General features: G+C 44.2%; 1 protein-coding gene across 1 annotated transcript in view; it reads right to left on the bottom strand.

Annotated features, from left to right (window-relative positions):
* Positions 1 to 2,499: 2,499 nt before the first annotated feature.
* Positions 2,500 to 16,807, bottom strand: part of LOC137324695 (heterogeneous nuclear ribonucleoprotein L-like) — a 43,018-nt gene continuing 28,710 nt past the window's right edge. The window contains exons 7-13 of the mRNA XM_067989295.1: positions 15,455 to 15,514; positions 12,394 to 12,593; positions 11,431 to 11,552; positions 11,124 to 11,325; positions 9,177 to 9,234; positions 7,665 to 7,760; positions 2,500 to 3,129 (exon numbers count right to left, since the gene is read on the bottom strand). Of these exons, the coding sequence (XP_067845396.1) occupies positions 3,074 to 3,129; positions 7,665 to 7,760; positions 9,177 to 9,234; positions 11,124 to 11,325; positions 11,431 to 11,552; positions 12,394 to 12,593; positions 15,455 to 15,514 (794 nt within the window). The 3' untranslated portion in view covers positions 2,500 to 3,073. The remainder of the gene's footprint in view (positions 3,130 to 7,664; positions 7,761 to 9,176; positions 9,235 to 11,123; positions 11,326 to 11,430; positions 11,553 to 12,393; positions 12,594 to 15,454; positions 15,515 to 16,807) is intronic.

Raw genomic sequence — 16,807 nt, 5'->3', positions numbered from 1 at the left:
GAGTGTCCACTACCGAACCAATGTTTTTTCAATCTTCCACATCAGTCAACAGGTGGCCTCCTGAGTGAGACAGTCACAATGGTGTCAAGTAGCGTCGTTAGTTTTGTCCTGTGGACCCAGTAGGAACTGGATTGAGAACGCACCTCACGCTATCACATTCAACTGCAGATACAATCGGATTTTTTTTTCTTGTGTTTTTAGGCCCCCCTTTTATAAGAAGGGACGATTTAGGGTGTGTTTAGGTGCAGAAGTAAAAAAAAAATCAAAACAAGTGTCAAATCAAAATTTTATTATTCTGGTCCAGGATGCACTCCAGCCACTGCGGTGCCCACCGGTCACGGAAAGCCTCAAGTGTTCCGGTAGACACCGCGTGCTCCATCTCCAGGGCCACCCAGGCGCGGAGAATTCCGCGGAAGAGGCAGACAATCCAAGCAACCGTCCCCACGGGCCATGTCCACCTGGACCTGTGTATAGCCACCCTTGGACAGGCTCAGGAGCAGGCCCAGGAGGACGTCCACCGACCTGCCCGCCCCCTCCTCACTGGGCAGCCAAAGATCAGGAGCGTGGGACTGAAGTGCAGCCAGAACTTGAGGAGCAGCCCCCTTAAATAACAATCAGGGATTTGGTAACCAATGACTGCGTTGAAATTGGACAAACTCCATCCCGTTTTATAGCGTCAAATGTAAGGGCAGCATCAGAGTCTTGGTAGCCACAACGTAGCGAGAGATCAGTACCTAACTCACTCCCGAGGATCTGGATTCAGCAGTTGCTGGTGTGCAGCAATGGACTTGGAACTTATAGGTCATTAAGGTTGGTGTCATGATCCAAACAGTTCTAGATAAGACCTCCGAGCACGGAAAGAAAACGTCTGCTGTACAGCGGATAAGAAAACAGACAACAACTGCAGGAAGGCATCACCTAGAAGTCAGGTATGAGAAAATATGTTCATATATCCATGATTAAGTTGCAGAAGGACCAGCAACTGCTGTGGAAACACTGCACGCCTAACATGTGGAACCACCATTCCATGATATTCAATGTAAAGCCTCAGCTATGCATTCCACGTTCCAGTTGGGAGCATAGCATGGATTCAAATTTTGTGCCGGTCAGTTGTCTAATGACCAATTAATTGACTACTTTTTTGGTGCAGCCAGGAGAAGAAAAGGAAGGTGGCTCAGGTGATGGAAGCACAGAGCTAAGCCAAATCTCTATGGCCGATTACAAATTAGACACCTGAGCCAGTAGGTCAATAATTCTCTAAGCCCCTTTCAATAATAAGTGAACCAGACTGGCTCACTATTAGCACCCATAAGGGGCAGACTGTGCACTGGGATTCTTCTGACTTTACTCCAAATAACACTGCAAGACAATGTTGCAACAGATAGGGTGATCCTAGCAGGTCAGAGGTCAAGCAGTGGCAAGATTTATACAGGCCATTTGGCCCAACTGCTGTGTGCTGGCGTTAATGTTCCACACGAGCCTAATCTCTTCCTACTTCATCTCCCCCATCAGCATATCCACTATTCCTTTCGCCTGCGTATGCTCATCTAGCTTCCACTTAAATGCATCTATGCTATTTGCCTCAACTATTCATTGCGATAGCACATTCCCCATAGAGTGGTAAGAATGTGGAAAGAAGTTTCTTCTGAATTCCATATATGATTTCTTAATGACTATTTTATATTTATGACCTCTAGTCTACCCTATCAAACCCTTTCATTATCTTAAAAGACCTCTATCAGGTCACCCCTCAGCCTTCTCTTTTCTAGAGAAAAGAGCCCAGCCTGTTCAGCCTTTCCTGATTAGTATATCCTCTCAGTTCTGGTATCATCCTTGTGAATCTTTTATTGCACCTTCTCCAATGCCTCACTATCTTTTTTATAATATGGAGACCAAAACTGTGCACAGTACTCCAAGTGTGGTCCAACCAAGGTTTGATGTAAGTTTAACAACTTCTGCTTTTCAATTTTATCAGTTTAGAAATGAACCCCAGTGCTTGGTTTGCCTTTTTAAAAAATGGCCTTATTAACATGCATCATTACTTTTAGTGATTGTACCCCGAGATCTCTTTGCTCCTCTACCCCATTTAGACTATTATCCAAGCAATATGTGGCCTCATTCCTCCTACCAAAACAGTGCTCTGTATAGTTTCAGCTCCTGCTGTAACTTCATCCCCACTTGAGCGTTCCCAAGCCTTGGTGCAGGCAACCTATGCCTAGATTCAGGCAAATCAAGTGTGTCTCTATGAGGAAGGGGGTGTGAATTCCACATCTTGCCAACAAAATGATACGTTTAGATTTCCCAGCAGCTTGAAGATCAAACACGGCGACAGGTTTCCCACACGTGTCAGATACAAAGAGACAAGAAAAGAGATGGAACAAACAAACTAACAGAAGAGAACCAGTTAGTCTTTCCTAGTTTTGAGAAGTTGACCACCACCAATTTTAGTTTAGTTTTACAATCTTTATTAATTAGAGAAATAATTCACAATCAATCAGATACTTGTAGTAATTGTTTAATGAACTACTGAACCACAGCAAGAATTAACGTGGCAACAAGCCATACAAATACCAAGTTCAGGTATAGTGTTCAAAAATCACTATTTTGGCACTTCAGTTTAGCAGTACACAGAAAGAACTCTCCAGATCACAACTGTATGTAGTTTATAGTAAAACTAAAACTTTTTCAAACTACATTTCCTAAAGAAGAATCCTAGTTTCATCTCACTGGATAAAAGTGCCTTTGAATTTGTAAAAATATGCCACAAGTAGATGCTTTTCATCACTTGCATAGTTCTAATTTACAAGGTCACTTGCATAAACATTAAGCTCTTTAAGTACTGACACACTGACTGCAAAAAAAATTATTTTACCTAACAAAGGAACACTTAGTTAAATGTCTACTTTTACATTGATACAATTCTGAAAAAAGTTACAATTTAAACTGAACAAAGAAAATATCTTCCAAGATGGACACCAGAGATCTACATTTTTCTTTTGCAATTTGGAAACGTTCCGTATAAGTTGACCTACAAGTGTTAATTCAAAATCATCTTCAAACTTTAGTTGGGTCTTCATGCATGGGACATGGTGGAAAAGCAGAGCTTCAAGGTGTAAGGGTATGGGCCATCTGAAAACAACATGGTTTAGAGTTTTATTCAAATCTTGGCTTCCGAAAGCATATAAACTTTATCAACTGCATTAAACATTTAAAAAAAAAATTTAAATATACAAATTTTACAATATTCAAACAGTGAGGAATTAAGACTTTACAAAGCAAGAGTTGACATGGTCTGTAGAAGCCTTCACCGCCTTGCCTTGATGTCAAATATCTGAATGTGGACTAACGCAAGAACTTTGTAGTTTAGCACTTTCAGCCGACCATTCTTGCAGGTCACCTCAGAATTCAAGAAGAAAAATCTGAGTTGCACTGAGCAACTGCGCATTAATGATCTGAAGAACTAAACCACAGATGAGAAAACATTCCAACTCCCCATGCCATGACCATTAGTTTCAGATCCCAGTTGTTCCATCGGGACACAATAAGCATGGTTTAAGTGCTTCTTCCCTCACCTGAGGATTGGGGAAACAGTCGATGTGGGCTGCTCTTTTGCACACCCTGGAGGATGTGTACACCGTACATCATAAACCTCTTATTGTTGGAAGTAACTAGATAGGATAGATTCCTCACTAACTGAACTTGGTTGTTGCTTACACAAACAAGCCTTGGTGGGGTGGGGGGGGGGGGGGGGGAAAGACATATGGTAGGGTTCCAGGGGTTAACCAAATGCTCCAACAACCATGGCTTGAGGACTGCACAGCTAAACTTGGAGATTCACATTTGCAGGTGATGATGCCATCCATCAGGCAACCTGTGTCCTGTAGACTACACACTCTTTGGGTACGATTCCAGTCACCTTCGATTAACCTAACTGCATCTGCAGTGTTCCACAGGACAGAATTGGGTAGATACCATCGTCATTCAGTGTTCAAAAAGGGTGTAAGGATAAAACCAGCAATTATAGGCCAGTCAGTTTAACCTCGGTGGTGGGGAAAGTTTTAAACGATAATCCGGGACAGAATTAGCAGTCACTTGGACAAGTGTGGGTTGATTAGGGAAAGCCAGCATAGATTTGTTAAAGGCAAATCGTGTTTAACTTGAGTTTTTTGATGAGGTAACAGAGAGGGTCGATGAGGGCAATGCGGTTGATTTGGGGTGTATGTGGACTTTCAAAACGCTTTTTTTTATTCGTTCATGGGATGTGGGCGTCGCGGGCGTTTATTGCCCATCCCTAATTGCCCTTGAGAAGGTGGTGGTGAGCTGCCTTCTTGAACTGCTGCAGTCCGTGTGGTGAAGGTTCTCCCACAGTGCTGTTAGGAAGGGAGTTCCAGGATTTTGACCCAGCGACAATGAAGGAACGGCGATGTATTTCCAAGTCGGGAAGATGTGTGACTCGGAGGGGAACGTGCAGGTGGTGTTGTTTCCATGTACATGCTGCTCTTGTCCTAGGTGGTAGAGGTCACGTGATTGGGAGGTGCTGTTGAAGAAGCCTTGGCGAGTTGCTGCAGTGCATCCTGTGGATGGTACACACTGCAGCAACTGTGCGCCGGTGGTGAAGAGAGTGAATGTTTAGGGTGGTGGATGGGGTGCCAATCAAGCGGCCTGCTTTGTCTTGGATGGTGTCGAGCTTCGAGTGTTGTTGGAGCTGCACTCATCCAGGCAAGTGGAGAGTATTCCATCACACTCCTAACTTGTGCCTTGTAGATGGTGGAAAGGCTTTGGGGAGTCAGGAGGTGAGTCACTCGCCACAGAATACCCGGCCTCTGACCTGCTCTTGTAGCCATAGTATTTATATGGCTGGTCCAGTTAAGTTTCTGGTCAATGGTGACACCCAGGATGTTGATGCCGTTGAATGTCAAGGGGAGATGGTCATTGCCTGGCACTTAAGTGGCAAGTAACATTTGCGCCAGACATCAGCCAAAGCCTGGCTGTTGTCCAGTTCTTGCTGCATACGGGCACAGACTGCTTCATTATTTGAAGGGTTGCGATTGGAACTGAACACTGTGCAATCATCAGCGAACATCCCCATTTCTGACCTTATGATAGAGGGAAGGTCATTGATTAAGCAGCTGAAGACGGCTGGGCCTAGGACACTGCCCTGAGGAACTCCTGCAGCAATGTCCTGGGGCTGAGATGATTGGCCTCCAACAACCATTACCATCTTCCTTTGTGCTAGGTATGACTCCAGCCACTGGAGAATTTTCCCCCTGATTCCCATTAACTTCAATTTTACTAGGGCTCCTTGGTGCCACACTCAGTCAAATGCTGCCTTGATGTCAAGGGCAGTCACTCTCACCTCACCTCTGGAATTCAGCTCTTTTGTCCATGTTTGGACCAAGGCGGTAATGAGGTCTGGAGCCGAGTGGTCCTGGCGGAACCCAAACTGAGCATCGGCGAGCAGGTTATTGGTGAGTAAGTGCCGCTTGATCGCACTGTCGACAACACCTTCCATCACTTTGCTGATGAGTGAGAGTAGACTGATGGGGCGGTAATTGGCTGGATTGGATTTGTCCTGCTTTTTGTGGACAGGTCATACCTGGGCAATTTTCCACATTGTCAGGTAGATGCCAGTGTTGTAGCTGTACTGGAACAGCTTGGCTAGAGGCGCGGCTAGTTCTGGAGCACAAGTCTTCAGCACTACAGCCGGGATGTTGTCGGAGCCCATAGCCTTTGTTGTATCCAATGCACTCAGCTGTTTCTTGATATCACGTGGAGTGAATCAAATTGGCTGAAGACTGGTTTCTGTAATGGTGGGGAAAATGGGAGGAGGTAGGGATGGATCATCTACTCGGCACTTCTGGCTGAAGATGGTTGCAAACGCATGGTTGATAAAGTTGATAAACGATGGTTGATAAAGTGCTGCATAATAGACTTGTCATCAAGTTTGAAGCCCATGGAATAAAGGGGGCAGTAGCAGCATGGAATCAAAATTGGCTAAGTAACAGGAAGCAGAGAGTAGTGGTGAACTGTTGTTTTTCGGACTGGACGGAGGTGTACAGTGGTGTTCCCCAGGGGTCGGCACTAGGACCACTGCTTTTTTTGATATATATTGTTTTGGACTTGGGTGTACAGGGCATAATTACCAAATATGCAGCTGACACAAAACTTGGAAGTGTAGTAAACAGTGAGTAGGATAGTGATAGACTTCAAGAGGATATAGACAGGCTGGTGAAACGGGTGGACACGTGGCAGATGAAATTTAACACAGAAAAATGTGAAGTGATACATTTCGGTAGGAAGAACGAGGAGAGGCAATATAAACTAGAGGGCACAATTCTAAAAGGGGTACAGGAACACAGATCTGGGGTATCTGTGCACAAATCGTTGAAGGTGGCAGGACAGGTTGAGAAAGCAGTTAAGAAAGCATATGGAATCCTGAGCTTTATAAATAGAGGCATACAGTACAAAAGCAAGGAGGTTATGATGAACCTTTATTAAACACTGGTTTGACCACAACTGGAGTATTGTGTTCAGTTCTGGGCACTGTACTTTAGGAAAGATGAAGGCCTTAGAGAGGGTGCAGAAGAAATTTACTAGAATGATTCCAGGGATGAGGGACTTTAGTTACGTGGATAGACTGGAGAAGCTGGGGTTGTTCTCCTTGGAACAGAAGGTTGAGAGGAGATTTGATAGAGGTAATTAAAAATCATGAAGGATCTAGACAGGATAGAGAGAAACTGTTCCCATTGGCAGAAGGGTCAAGAACCACAGGACACAGATTTAAGGTGACTGGCAAAGAAACCAAAGGTGATATGAGGAAAAACTTTCACAGCAAGTGGTTAGGATCTGGAATACACTGCCAGAGTGGGTGGTGGAAGCAGATTCAATCATGGCTTTCAAAAGGGAACTGGCTAAGTACTTGAAAGGAAAAAATATGCAGGGCTACGGGGATAGGGCAGGGGAGTGGGACTAGCTGGATTGCTCTTGCAGAGCCAGCATGGACTCGAAGGGCCGAATGGCCTTTTCCCGCATTGTAACCATTCTATGATTCTAAATGGCCTCGAGATCAAACCTAGGTCTCAAGACATGGGTTTAAAAATACTTTGGTTACGAAACAGATGCTGCTGGCTGGCAATAACAACGGCAACCGAATTTTCAAACAAAGCTTATGTTACCAGCACCTGCTCCACCTTATCTAACACTTTTAGCTTGTATGGTATTCATAAGATCGATCTTTATGGAATCATACAACACAGGAGGCGGCCATTCGGCCCATCGTGCCTGTGCCGGCTCTTTGAAAGAACTATCCAATTAGTCCCACTCCCCCTGCTCCCAGGTTTGGTACATCACCATTTGATGCAGAGTAAAGCTTCCCTCTACTCTGGTCTCAACATCGACTTGAGGAAAGCACTCCTTACTGCAGCAGTGCGACATTTTTCCCAATTTCCCACCTTGTGGCCTGAGCGAGTGTGTCAATTTAGTACCAATTAATTTACTGCTGGGACCTTATGCAACTAGACTGAGGCTGTTTAAACTCACTGCTCATCGAACCCCTGTATCAGATTCAAGCTCAGGCTCCAAAGGAAAGGGGTCAATCCTTACCAATTACCATACAAGCTAAAATTTTAAGCTTTGACCATTCCATGTGTCACGTGAACACTTACTTGTGTTTTTCATCTGGTAGTGATTCAGTACAGTCAGTGCTTCAACAGCATCGTTTTTCGTCTCCCACTCCAACAGGCCGGATAAACTCCTGTCGGCTAGAAAGTAGACAGATCGTCGAAAGTCTACTTGCAAAATGGCTATCATAGCTTACTAAGCATCCAATAGAAGCAGTACTGGAAAGTTTAGTCAGGTGTCAACACTATCCGGTCAGTAGTGGGCAGTAGTGACTTGTTCATAAGCAGTCAAGCTTTGCTATGAAGTGTGAAAATGGTTGTACACCTATCCTTCAGGTCTTGTCTGTCCTCAAGCTGACCTTTCTTCAGCTCAACAACGGCAAGGCTGAAAACTGCTCAAACTCCAGACTTTAAAGCTCTCCAACCTGATCTCACCACCCCCTTTCTCAGATTCTTATGTTGAACTAAAAAAGTGCACAAAATCCTTTGGCGGTTTGCAGGAGGAAGGAGGACGTTCTGCTGGCGGGGTTACTGCCAACTGCTGCTGTTTACTTCCAAACCCTGGTTCCCAGTCTCTCTTTTCCAGTCATGGTAGCCAGAGCTAAAAAAAGTGCAAAATGAAGGCTAATTAACCCTCTCCTGGGACTCCGAAAACATCCTCTCTACGCACAGTACTACTAAGGCCTCTTGGTGCAATTCTTCAGCAACTAGTCGACAAACTGACTGGTGATCGTTTGTGACCAATATTCTGCCCGATCCCAACTTAAACCCCCCCCAATCCCACTGCCACAATTGTGCCCATTTCTGCTCCTACTTCACTCACACGACAAACTGTCCACCAGACTTGGCTTCATGCCCTCCTTACTGGCCTTCCAAGCGTCATCCCAGACAAAACTCCAATTTATCCAGACATCCACTGCCTGTATCACACCCTGCACTAAGTTCCACTTAGCCAGGACCCCAGTCCTCAGCTGCGCGTACACCAATTTTGAAGTCCTAGTCTATGAAGCCTTGCTCCATCTCTGAAACCTCCTCCAGCCATACACCCCTGCTCGCACCCCTCCACTCTTCCAGTTCTGACCTTGTGTGTTCCTCTCCCATCTCCTTTGACTTTTACTCCCAGCACTCTGGAGCTCCCTTCCCAAAGCCCATCAACTTGCACACCCTCAAAAACCTATTTCTCTTCATCAACTATCACCTTCCCCAGCCCCCCACCTCCTAAACTCTTGCTCAGTGTCCATCTCTTTTTGTAAAGTATTTTGCTACATTGATAACTGTTTATACGCTGTCAAATTGAAGGCACTTGTATACAGCTGAAACTAGAGTCCAATTGCCCTGAATGGAAACTAATTACATAAAATGTCTCAGTCAAGAGTGACAGCGCTCAAAGTTGATCTCAGTCATGACTAATTCTCAAAGCATTAGAAAAGTTACTATTTGGCACAAGTGAATTAAGTTTTTAAAAACTAGCAGAGGATAAAAATACAGCATTTCACACTAATGATTTATAATTGAAGACAGTTTTCAATTTTCCACTTTCACAACTGCATTACTTACATTTTCCACTAAATGTCTTGAAAGTTCTAAAAGGCTTCAGCTCACAATCCTCACAAACCTAAGGTGAGAGACAAGATCGATTTAAATTAAAACATCTGTTGCAAGAGAGTGAAAGATGTTAAAACAGTGAAGCCATCATCTCAATGCGTTTAAACTACCAGTGTAGCAATTCCTAATGGATGCAGAATTAGGAACTTTACTCTTCACAATTAGGTTTTTTAGAATGGACACCTTTCCATCCCCCTTTCCCCAAAAGGAAGGAAAATACCTTCCAACAATGGAGGTTCCAAAAATGAAGAGTGGGAACGAATCTGGGTTCTGTCCCAATTTGTGCCAGAACTGTCCTCCAGGCTAGACTTCATGCTCTTCTTCCAAGCTCCATCCTAGTCAAACCCCAATGTATCCAGAACTCCATTGCTTGCATCCAACCCAGTAAACAATGAGTCTGTTCAACTTCCCATTAATACTGTGCAGAATTAGAGCGCGGTACTGTTCTAGACTAGCAACTCAGACGTTGAGAGTTCAAATCCCACCACTGGCAAGTTGTGGAATTTAATTCAATAAATCTGTTAATCTGTGGGTCAGGACAATACTCAGGCTATCCCAGCCCAGTCGACCCTGCAGAATCCTAACATCTGGGGACTGGTGCTCAAGTTAGGAGGCTAGCTCCACAGATTGGTCAAACAACAGCCTGACAGTCATCCTCACAGAATCATATCCATCAACCAACATCCAAGACGCCTCCATCACCATCCCCAAAGACCTGACCCACTGGCTTGAAAGGCCCACGAGAGAGACAGGGGCACAGTGGTATACAGAAGAGTGGGCATGACTCTGAAGTTCTCAACATTGACTCCAGACCCCATGGTGTCTCATGGCTTTAGATCAAAAAAGAAAACTCCCGATATCATCTATTGGCCCACTTCAAGTGACAAATATCAGTACTCCTTTATGTTGACCACTGCTTGGAGGATGCGCTGACCAAAAAGGCACAAAAACTTACTCTGGGTGGGGGACCTCAAATGACAGAGAGTAGCTCGGTAGTACCATCACTAACAGAGCTGCCTGATTGGACCTGCTTTGGATGGTGAGGGAACCAACATGGAGGAAGTATTCCACTTCAACTTGTCCTTACTGACTTATCTGCCACAGATACAAATGTCCACGATAGCACTGGTACCAGTGACCACTGTACAGTCCCATGTGAAGACAAAGTCTAGTCTTCACAGTGAGGACTCCCTCTATCGTGTTGTGTGGCACTATTGCCATGCCAAGTGCAACTAAGTAAGGAGAGATCCAGCAAGACTTGTATACAACGGCAATCTGTAACCTTATAGGCAAGCACATCCCAACCTCTTTCATCACCACCTAGCCAGAAGACCAACCCTGGTTCAGTAGGGAGTGTAGAAGGGCATGCACCAAGCTGCTCTTACAAAATGGAGGTTACAGTTTGCAGTGGTATATAAGTCTCTTGCTGATGGCTCTTAGCCAAGTCTCCCACCATCAACATTCTTTGGGGGGGGGGGGGGGGGGGGGAAAGAGGGGGAATAAAAAGAAGAGGGAAAGTGTCACCACTGACCAGAAACTTAACCAGACCAGCCACATCAACACAATGGCTACAAGAGCAGGGCAAAAAAGTCAGATTAACGAACTCCAATGAATGGCCCACCATCTGACCCCTTTCTATAAGGCTCAAGTCAGGACTGTGATAGAATACTCACCACTTGCCTGGATAGGTTCAGCTGCAACAATACAAGCAGCTGGACACCATCCAGGACAGAGCAGCTTGCTTGGCTGGTGCCCTTGAACTCAATATCCACTCCCTCCACCACTGGTGCATCATGGCTGCAGTGTGTGCTATCTACAGGGTGCAATGCAGCAACTCGGCAAGCTTAATTTGGGACTGGGGGAACTCTCCTACTATTTCATTCGCATCTGACGTCTTACCTCTTGAAAGGTTTCTTCGGTTACACCAGGTGGAGCATTGAAGAAATGAAGTACATTGGAAGGAGGCTGGATCCTGTTTTTGGCCGCCTGTCCGGGATTAGTGAAGCGGTTATTCCTCGAGTTGGTGAACTCCTTGTAACTATCAGTTCCATCCACCAACTCATACGATTGACTCGGCACGATCGATGCCTGCTTAGAGACACTGAAGTAGCACAGGAGTTTAGAATATTGCAACTGTCCACATCATAAGAATTGAAACCTCAAACTCTTTTCTATAGTTGTGTGAAAATATTTAATAAGTGCCTACCACAAATTAATTCTTTTTCCAAACATCTCTACGCTGTTCAGATGGGTGATAGCTCGATCCACAGAAAATTCATCACTCATTTCGACCATGGCAGCATCTGGCATGCTCTTCATGAACTTGACCTAAGGATAACACAAGTCATTTATACAGCGAATAATGGAATGTTTTTTTTTAAAAATGGCAACCGTATTCTGAAGGCAAGCATCATATTAAAATGAAATCATTTTGAATATGTCAACTAATTAAATTTCTTCTCACTGCACCTTTCTTTCATCCTTCTCCTCCCTGACCTTGGTTGGGGGAGGGGGAGAATTAATTTTCAAATAACAATGGTAGCCAATTATTCGCCAATCGTTAGATGGGGCAGTACATAGTTTAACTGAGGCACCAGAAGCTTTTGCTAGACCATTCTTGTAGGCTTAAATATAAACCTAGGTTCTTATTCTGAAGGGTCTAGACAGAGTAGATAGAGAGAAACTGTTCCCATTGGCGGAAGGGACAAGAACCAGAGGACATAGATTTAGGGTGATTGGCAAAAGGTGACAAGGAAAAAACTTTTTTACACAGTGAGTGGTTAAGATCTGGAATGCACTGCCCGAGGGGGTGGTGGAGGCAGATTCAATCATAGCCTTCAAAAGGGAACTGGATAAGTACTTGAAAGGAAAAACTTACAGGGCTACGGCAAAAGAGCTGGGGAGTGGGACTAGCTGGATTGCTCTTGCGTAGAGCCGGCGCGGACTTGATGGGCCGAATGGCCTCCTTCTGTGCTGCAACCTTTCTATGATTCTATTTACATAATTTCAAATTAATCACTTGAATGTTTTGAAAACCCAATCACTGTTTTCACATTCTAGAGCACAGAACTCCTTTTTAAAATGTCAATTCAAAACAGCTTCAAATTGGACAAGAAGTGTAAGTAGGCATTAGCAACCAAGACCAAAGCAGAAAAAGGTCAAGTCTTACCTTTTCAATATTGCCATAGAGGCAGAGAAGGTTGAAGACTTTTTCACAATTCACTTTGTGCGGATTAAGTCCATAAATCATTATAACCTTGCCTTGGGGCACAAACTCATAGTCAGGAGCAGAGTAGAGGTGCATGGGCCTGCTGTTGGAAGAGCGAGCATCCATTCTGTGTGCCAATGCCAAAGGGTTTGCTTGAAAGCCTGGTCAAAGATATTTTTCAATCACCTTTCATGTCCAATACATAAAACACTCATGCACAGATATAGTATCAAATAAAAAATAAAAAGGGAGGAAACAAAAAGGACAGTGCTGGTGTTTTTAAAAAAAGTGCAGCAGCTATGATTTAATCACCACAACACCTCAATCATGAATCGAGTCGAAATGTTAGCAGAGCTCACAGGAAGTGGGTAAACATCTGCAAGCACATTAACTTTCGAAATTTGGCTGCCTAGCAGCTTGCACTGGTTCACTCTGGCAATTCACTTGACGAAACTAAAGCCATTCAGCACGATTGGGTGTTGCTGCTGTAGCAATTTATATACAATTCAGAAGAAAACATAGCTTGTTTTGTCACACAAATCATTCAGCTAGCTGTATCATTTAAAAATATATATATCCATTACAGTTATGCAAGGAAAGAAATATTGAAGGCGATAAGGCATTCCTTAGTACTAAGGTCCTGGGAAGGAATAAGTTAGAGCAGGTAGATGTGCAGTGTGGAGGAGTAGCATATATGTAGGTTGCCACATTTGGAGGTTAGAAAGATCAAAAACAAAGTTCATAAATTAATAGGAGAGCGCGCGCGAAAAATGGCTGCAGCCATTGTCAGATTAATGGTATTGAGAGGTGTATTCTGGATAACAAATTTAAAATGATCACTTTTTTGGGGGTGGGAGGGGCTGTTGAATTGGATTAGTGCTGGTAGGATCGCTATGGCCAACAGAAGTACTTCTGCAATTATAACCCAATTCCCCTTTCTGTAGGAGGCTTTGTAAACATCGCCATCCTCAATGATGGTGGAGTCCAGCACGTGAGTGCAAAAGACAAGGCTGAAGCTTTTGCAACCATCTTCAGCCAGTAGTTCCAAGTGAATGATCCATCTCGGCCTCCTCCCGATATCCCCACCATCACAGAAGCCAGTCTTCAGCCAATTCGATTCACTCCACATGATATCAAGAAACGGCTTGAGTGCACTGGATACAGCAAAGGCTATGGGCCCCGACAACATCCCGGCTGCAGTGCTGAAAACTTGTGCTCCAGAACTAGCTGCACCTTTAGCCAAGCTGTTCCAGTACAGCTACAACACTGGCATCTACCCGACAATGTGGAAAATTGCCCAGGTATGTCCTGTCCACAAAAAGCAGGACAAATCCAACCCGGCCAATTACCGCCCCATCAGTCTACTCTCAATCATCAGCAAAGTGATGGAAGGTGTCGTTGACAGTGCTATCAAGCAGCACTTACTCACCAATAACCTGCTCACTTATGCTCAGTTTGGGTTCCGCCAGGACCACTCTGCTCCAGACCTCATTACAGCCTTGGTCCAAACATGGACAAAAAGAGCTGAATTCCAGAGGTGAGAATGACTGCCCTTGACATCAAGGCAGCATTTGACAGAGTGTGGCACCAAGGAGCCCTAGTAAAATTGAAGTCAATGGAAATCAGGGGGAAAACTCTCCAGTGGCTGGAGTCATACCTAGCACAAAGAAAGATGGTAGTGGTTGTTGGAGGCCAATCATCTCAGCCCCAGGACATTGCTGCAGGAGTTCCTCACAGCAGTGTCCTAGGCCCAACCATCTTCAGCTGCTTCATCAATGACCTTCCCTCCATCATAAGATCAGAAATGGGGATGTTCGCTGATGATTGCACAGTGTTCAGTTCCATTTGCAACCCCTCAGATAATGCAGCAGTCCGTGCCCGCATGCAGCAAGACCTGGACAACATCCAGGCTTGGGCTGATAAGTGGCAAGTAACATTCACGCCAGACAAGTCCTAGGCAATGACCATCTCCAACAAGAGAGAGTCTAACCGCCTCCCCTTGACATTCAATGGCATTACCATCACCAAATCCCCCCCACCATCAACATCCTGGGGGTCACCATTGACCAGAAACTTAACTGGACCAGCCATATAAATACTGTGGCTGGGTATTCTGCAGCAAGTGACTCACCTCCTGACTCCCCAAAGCCTTTCCACCATCTACAAGACACAAGTCAAGAGTGTGATGGAATACTCTCCACTTGCCTGGATGAGCGCAGCTCCAACAACACTCAAGAAGCTCGACACCATCCAGGACAAAGCAGCCCGCTTGATTGGCACCCCATCTACCACCCTAAACATTCACTCTCTTCACCACCAGCGCACTGTGGCTGCAGTGTGCACCATCCACAGGATGCACTGCAGCAACTCGCCAAGGCTTCTTCAATAGCACCTCCCAAACCGGCGACCTCTACCACTCGAAGCACAAGGGCAGCAGGCACGTGGGAACAACACCACCTGCACGTTCCCCTCCACGTCACACACCATCCCAACTTGGAAATATATCGTCCTTCAAGATCCTGGAACTCCCTTCCTAACAGCACTGTGGGACAACCTTCACCACACGGACTGCAGTGGTTCAAGAAGGTGGTGGTGAGCCGCCTTCAAGGGCAATTAGGGATGGGCAATAAATGCTGGCCTTGCCAGCGACATCCCATGAACGAATTTTTTAAAAAAATCTTCAGTTAATATTGCAGAGCCGATACAGCAACAAAAATAAGTAGGCAAAAAAAAAAATCCCTCAGTGGCAAATAGGGATTCAAAAATCCGTAGACTTTAATATGAAAAAATATATAAAATATGTATTTTTTAAAATAAGGTTAGCAATTTTGCCCCTTATAATAGAAGATTGGCTGCCATGACGGGAAAAAGCTTGAACTTATGAAATAAAGCGGACATGGTGAACGGTCACAATGCTGGGGTGGAGGGGGAGAAAATAAAAAGAGAAAAAAAAAAGTGAGGGGAGAAGGAGATGAAGAGAGCTATCCCATTCTTAAAAGATTCTACTTGAACCACTCATTACCCCCATATGTTGAAGGATGGTCTCCCAGAAGGGCAGGCTGTCCTTGTCGCCTTCGTTCATCTGGAATCAAGGAGGAAGAGAAATTAAATGGTTTGCAATTTCTTGTGTCATTATGCACGTGTTTAAATTCAGTACCCAGGTTCCTCTTGTACAGTTTTTAAAAAAAAACACAACATACAACAGAAAACTACACATTTTGCATCACATTGTACAGAAAGTCAAAAAACATTTGCACATTTGGTCAACTTTACAAGTGATAAAATACAATTTTGAAAAAACAGTACCTGTTCTTTTGTACCATAAGCTTCAAACAGCAAGATAGAGCAGTTTCAAAGAGGCCTTCTTAATAACTTGCAGGAGGATTCAGCAAAAGCGAGATACTTCGCCCCTGCATTACAGTTTTATAATCAGTGAATACAAGGTTTTAAAGGTGAACATACATCATGTTATTTAAAAAACCTTTACACATGGTCAAATCAGGAGAACATGTTTGGTTGACCAAACCCACAGACTTTAAACCATTACAATTAACCTTATTCTAACCAGAAATGTGTCTTCTGTCATTGGTCACGTTAGGAGTGACTTTTTTGCTCACAAGATACAAATAAATTTAAGAGTTAAAACATCCAGAACTGTAGCAGAACGTTGAACCTCTGGCTTTGAAACCAAAGCCATCTTTTAGGCATGGACTTGGTCAACCAATACTGAAGCTTTGTCTCAAATCCAGAAACTGTTTAATATAATGCAAAAGATGGAGAGAAATCTTCAGCCAAAACAGGTGTTACATTTCTACAACTTTTAAGACCCAAAAAATCCTGCCTTTCAAAATTAAGAGGAAGCAGTTCTTCCCTCCAAACACTATATTTTTAATCAATTATTTTTTTAAAATATATTTTAAAAAAATACAATTCCCACTACCTTTTACTACCAGAACAAAAAGTTAGGTCGATAATAGATCGAGTCAAATAGGATTACAGTACGCAGTTACATCCCTAACTTAATTATTGACCCCTGATCTGTGTAGATGCTGAGAGGCTGTTTCTCCAGGCTGGAGAGTCTAGAACTAGAGGTCATAGTCTCAGGATTAGGGGTCGGCCATTTAGCACAGAGATGAGGAAAAAAATTTTCACGTGTTGTGAATCTTTGGAATTCTCTATCTTAGAGGGCTGTGGATGCTCATTAAGTATATTCAAGAGAGATCGATAGTTTTTGGACTCAAGGGATTCAAGAGATATGGTGATGGGGCGGGAAAGTGGAGCTGAGGTAGATGATCAGCCATGATCTTATTGAATGACAGAGCAGGCTTGAGGGGACGTATGGTCTACTCCTGCTCCTATTTATGTTCTTATGATT

This window comes from Heptranchias perlo, chromosome 8 (genome assembly GCF_035084215.1).
Source record: "Heptranchias perlo isolate sHepPer1 chromosome 8, sHepPer1.hap1, whole genome shotgun sequence".
Classification (NCBI taxonomy): domain Eukaryota; kingdom Metazoa; phylum Chordata; class Chondrichthyes; order Hexanchiformes; family Hexanchidae; genus Heptranchias; species Heptranchias perlo.
This window is presented reverse-complemented; position numbering and strand designations above follow the sequence as displayed.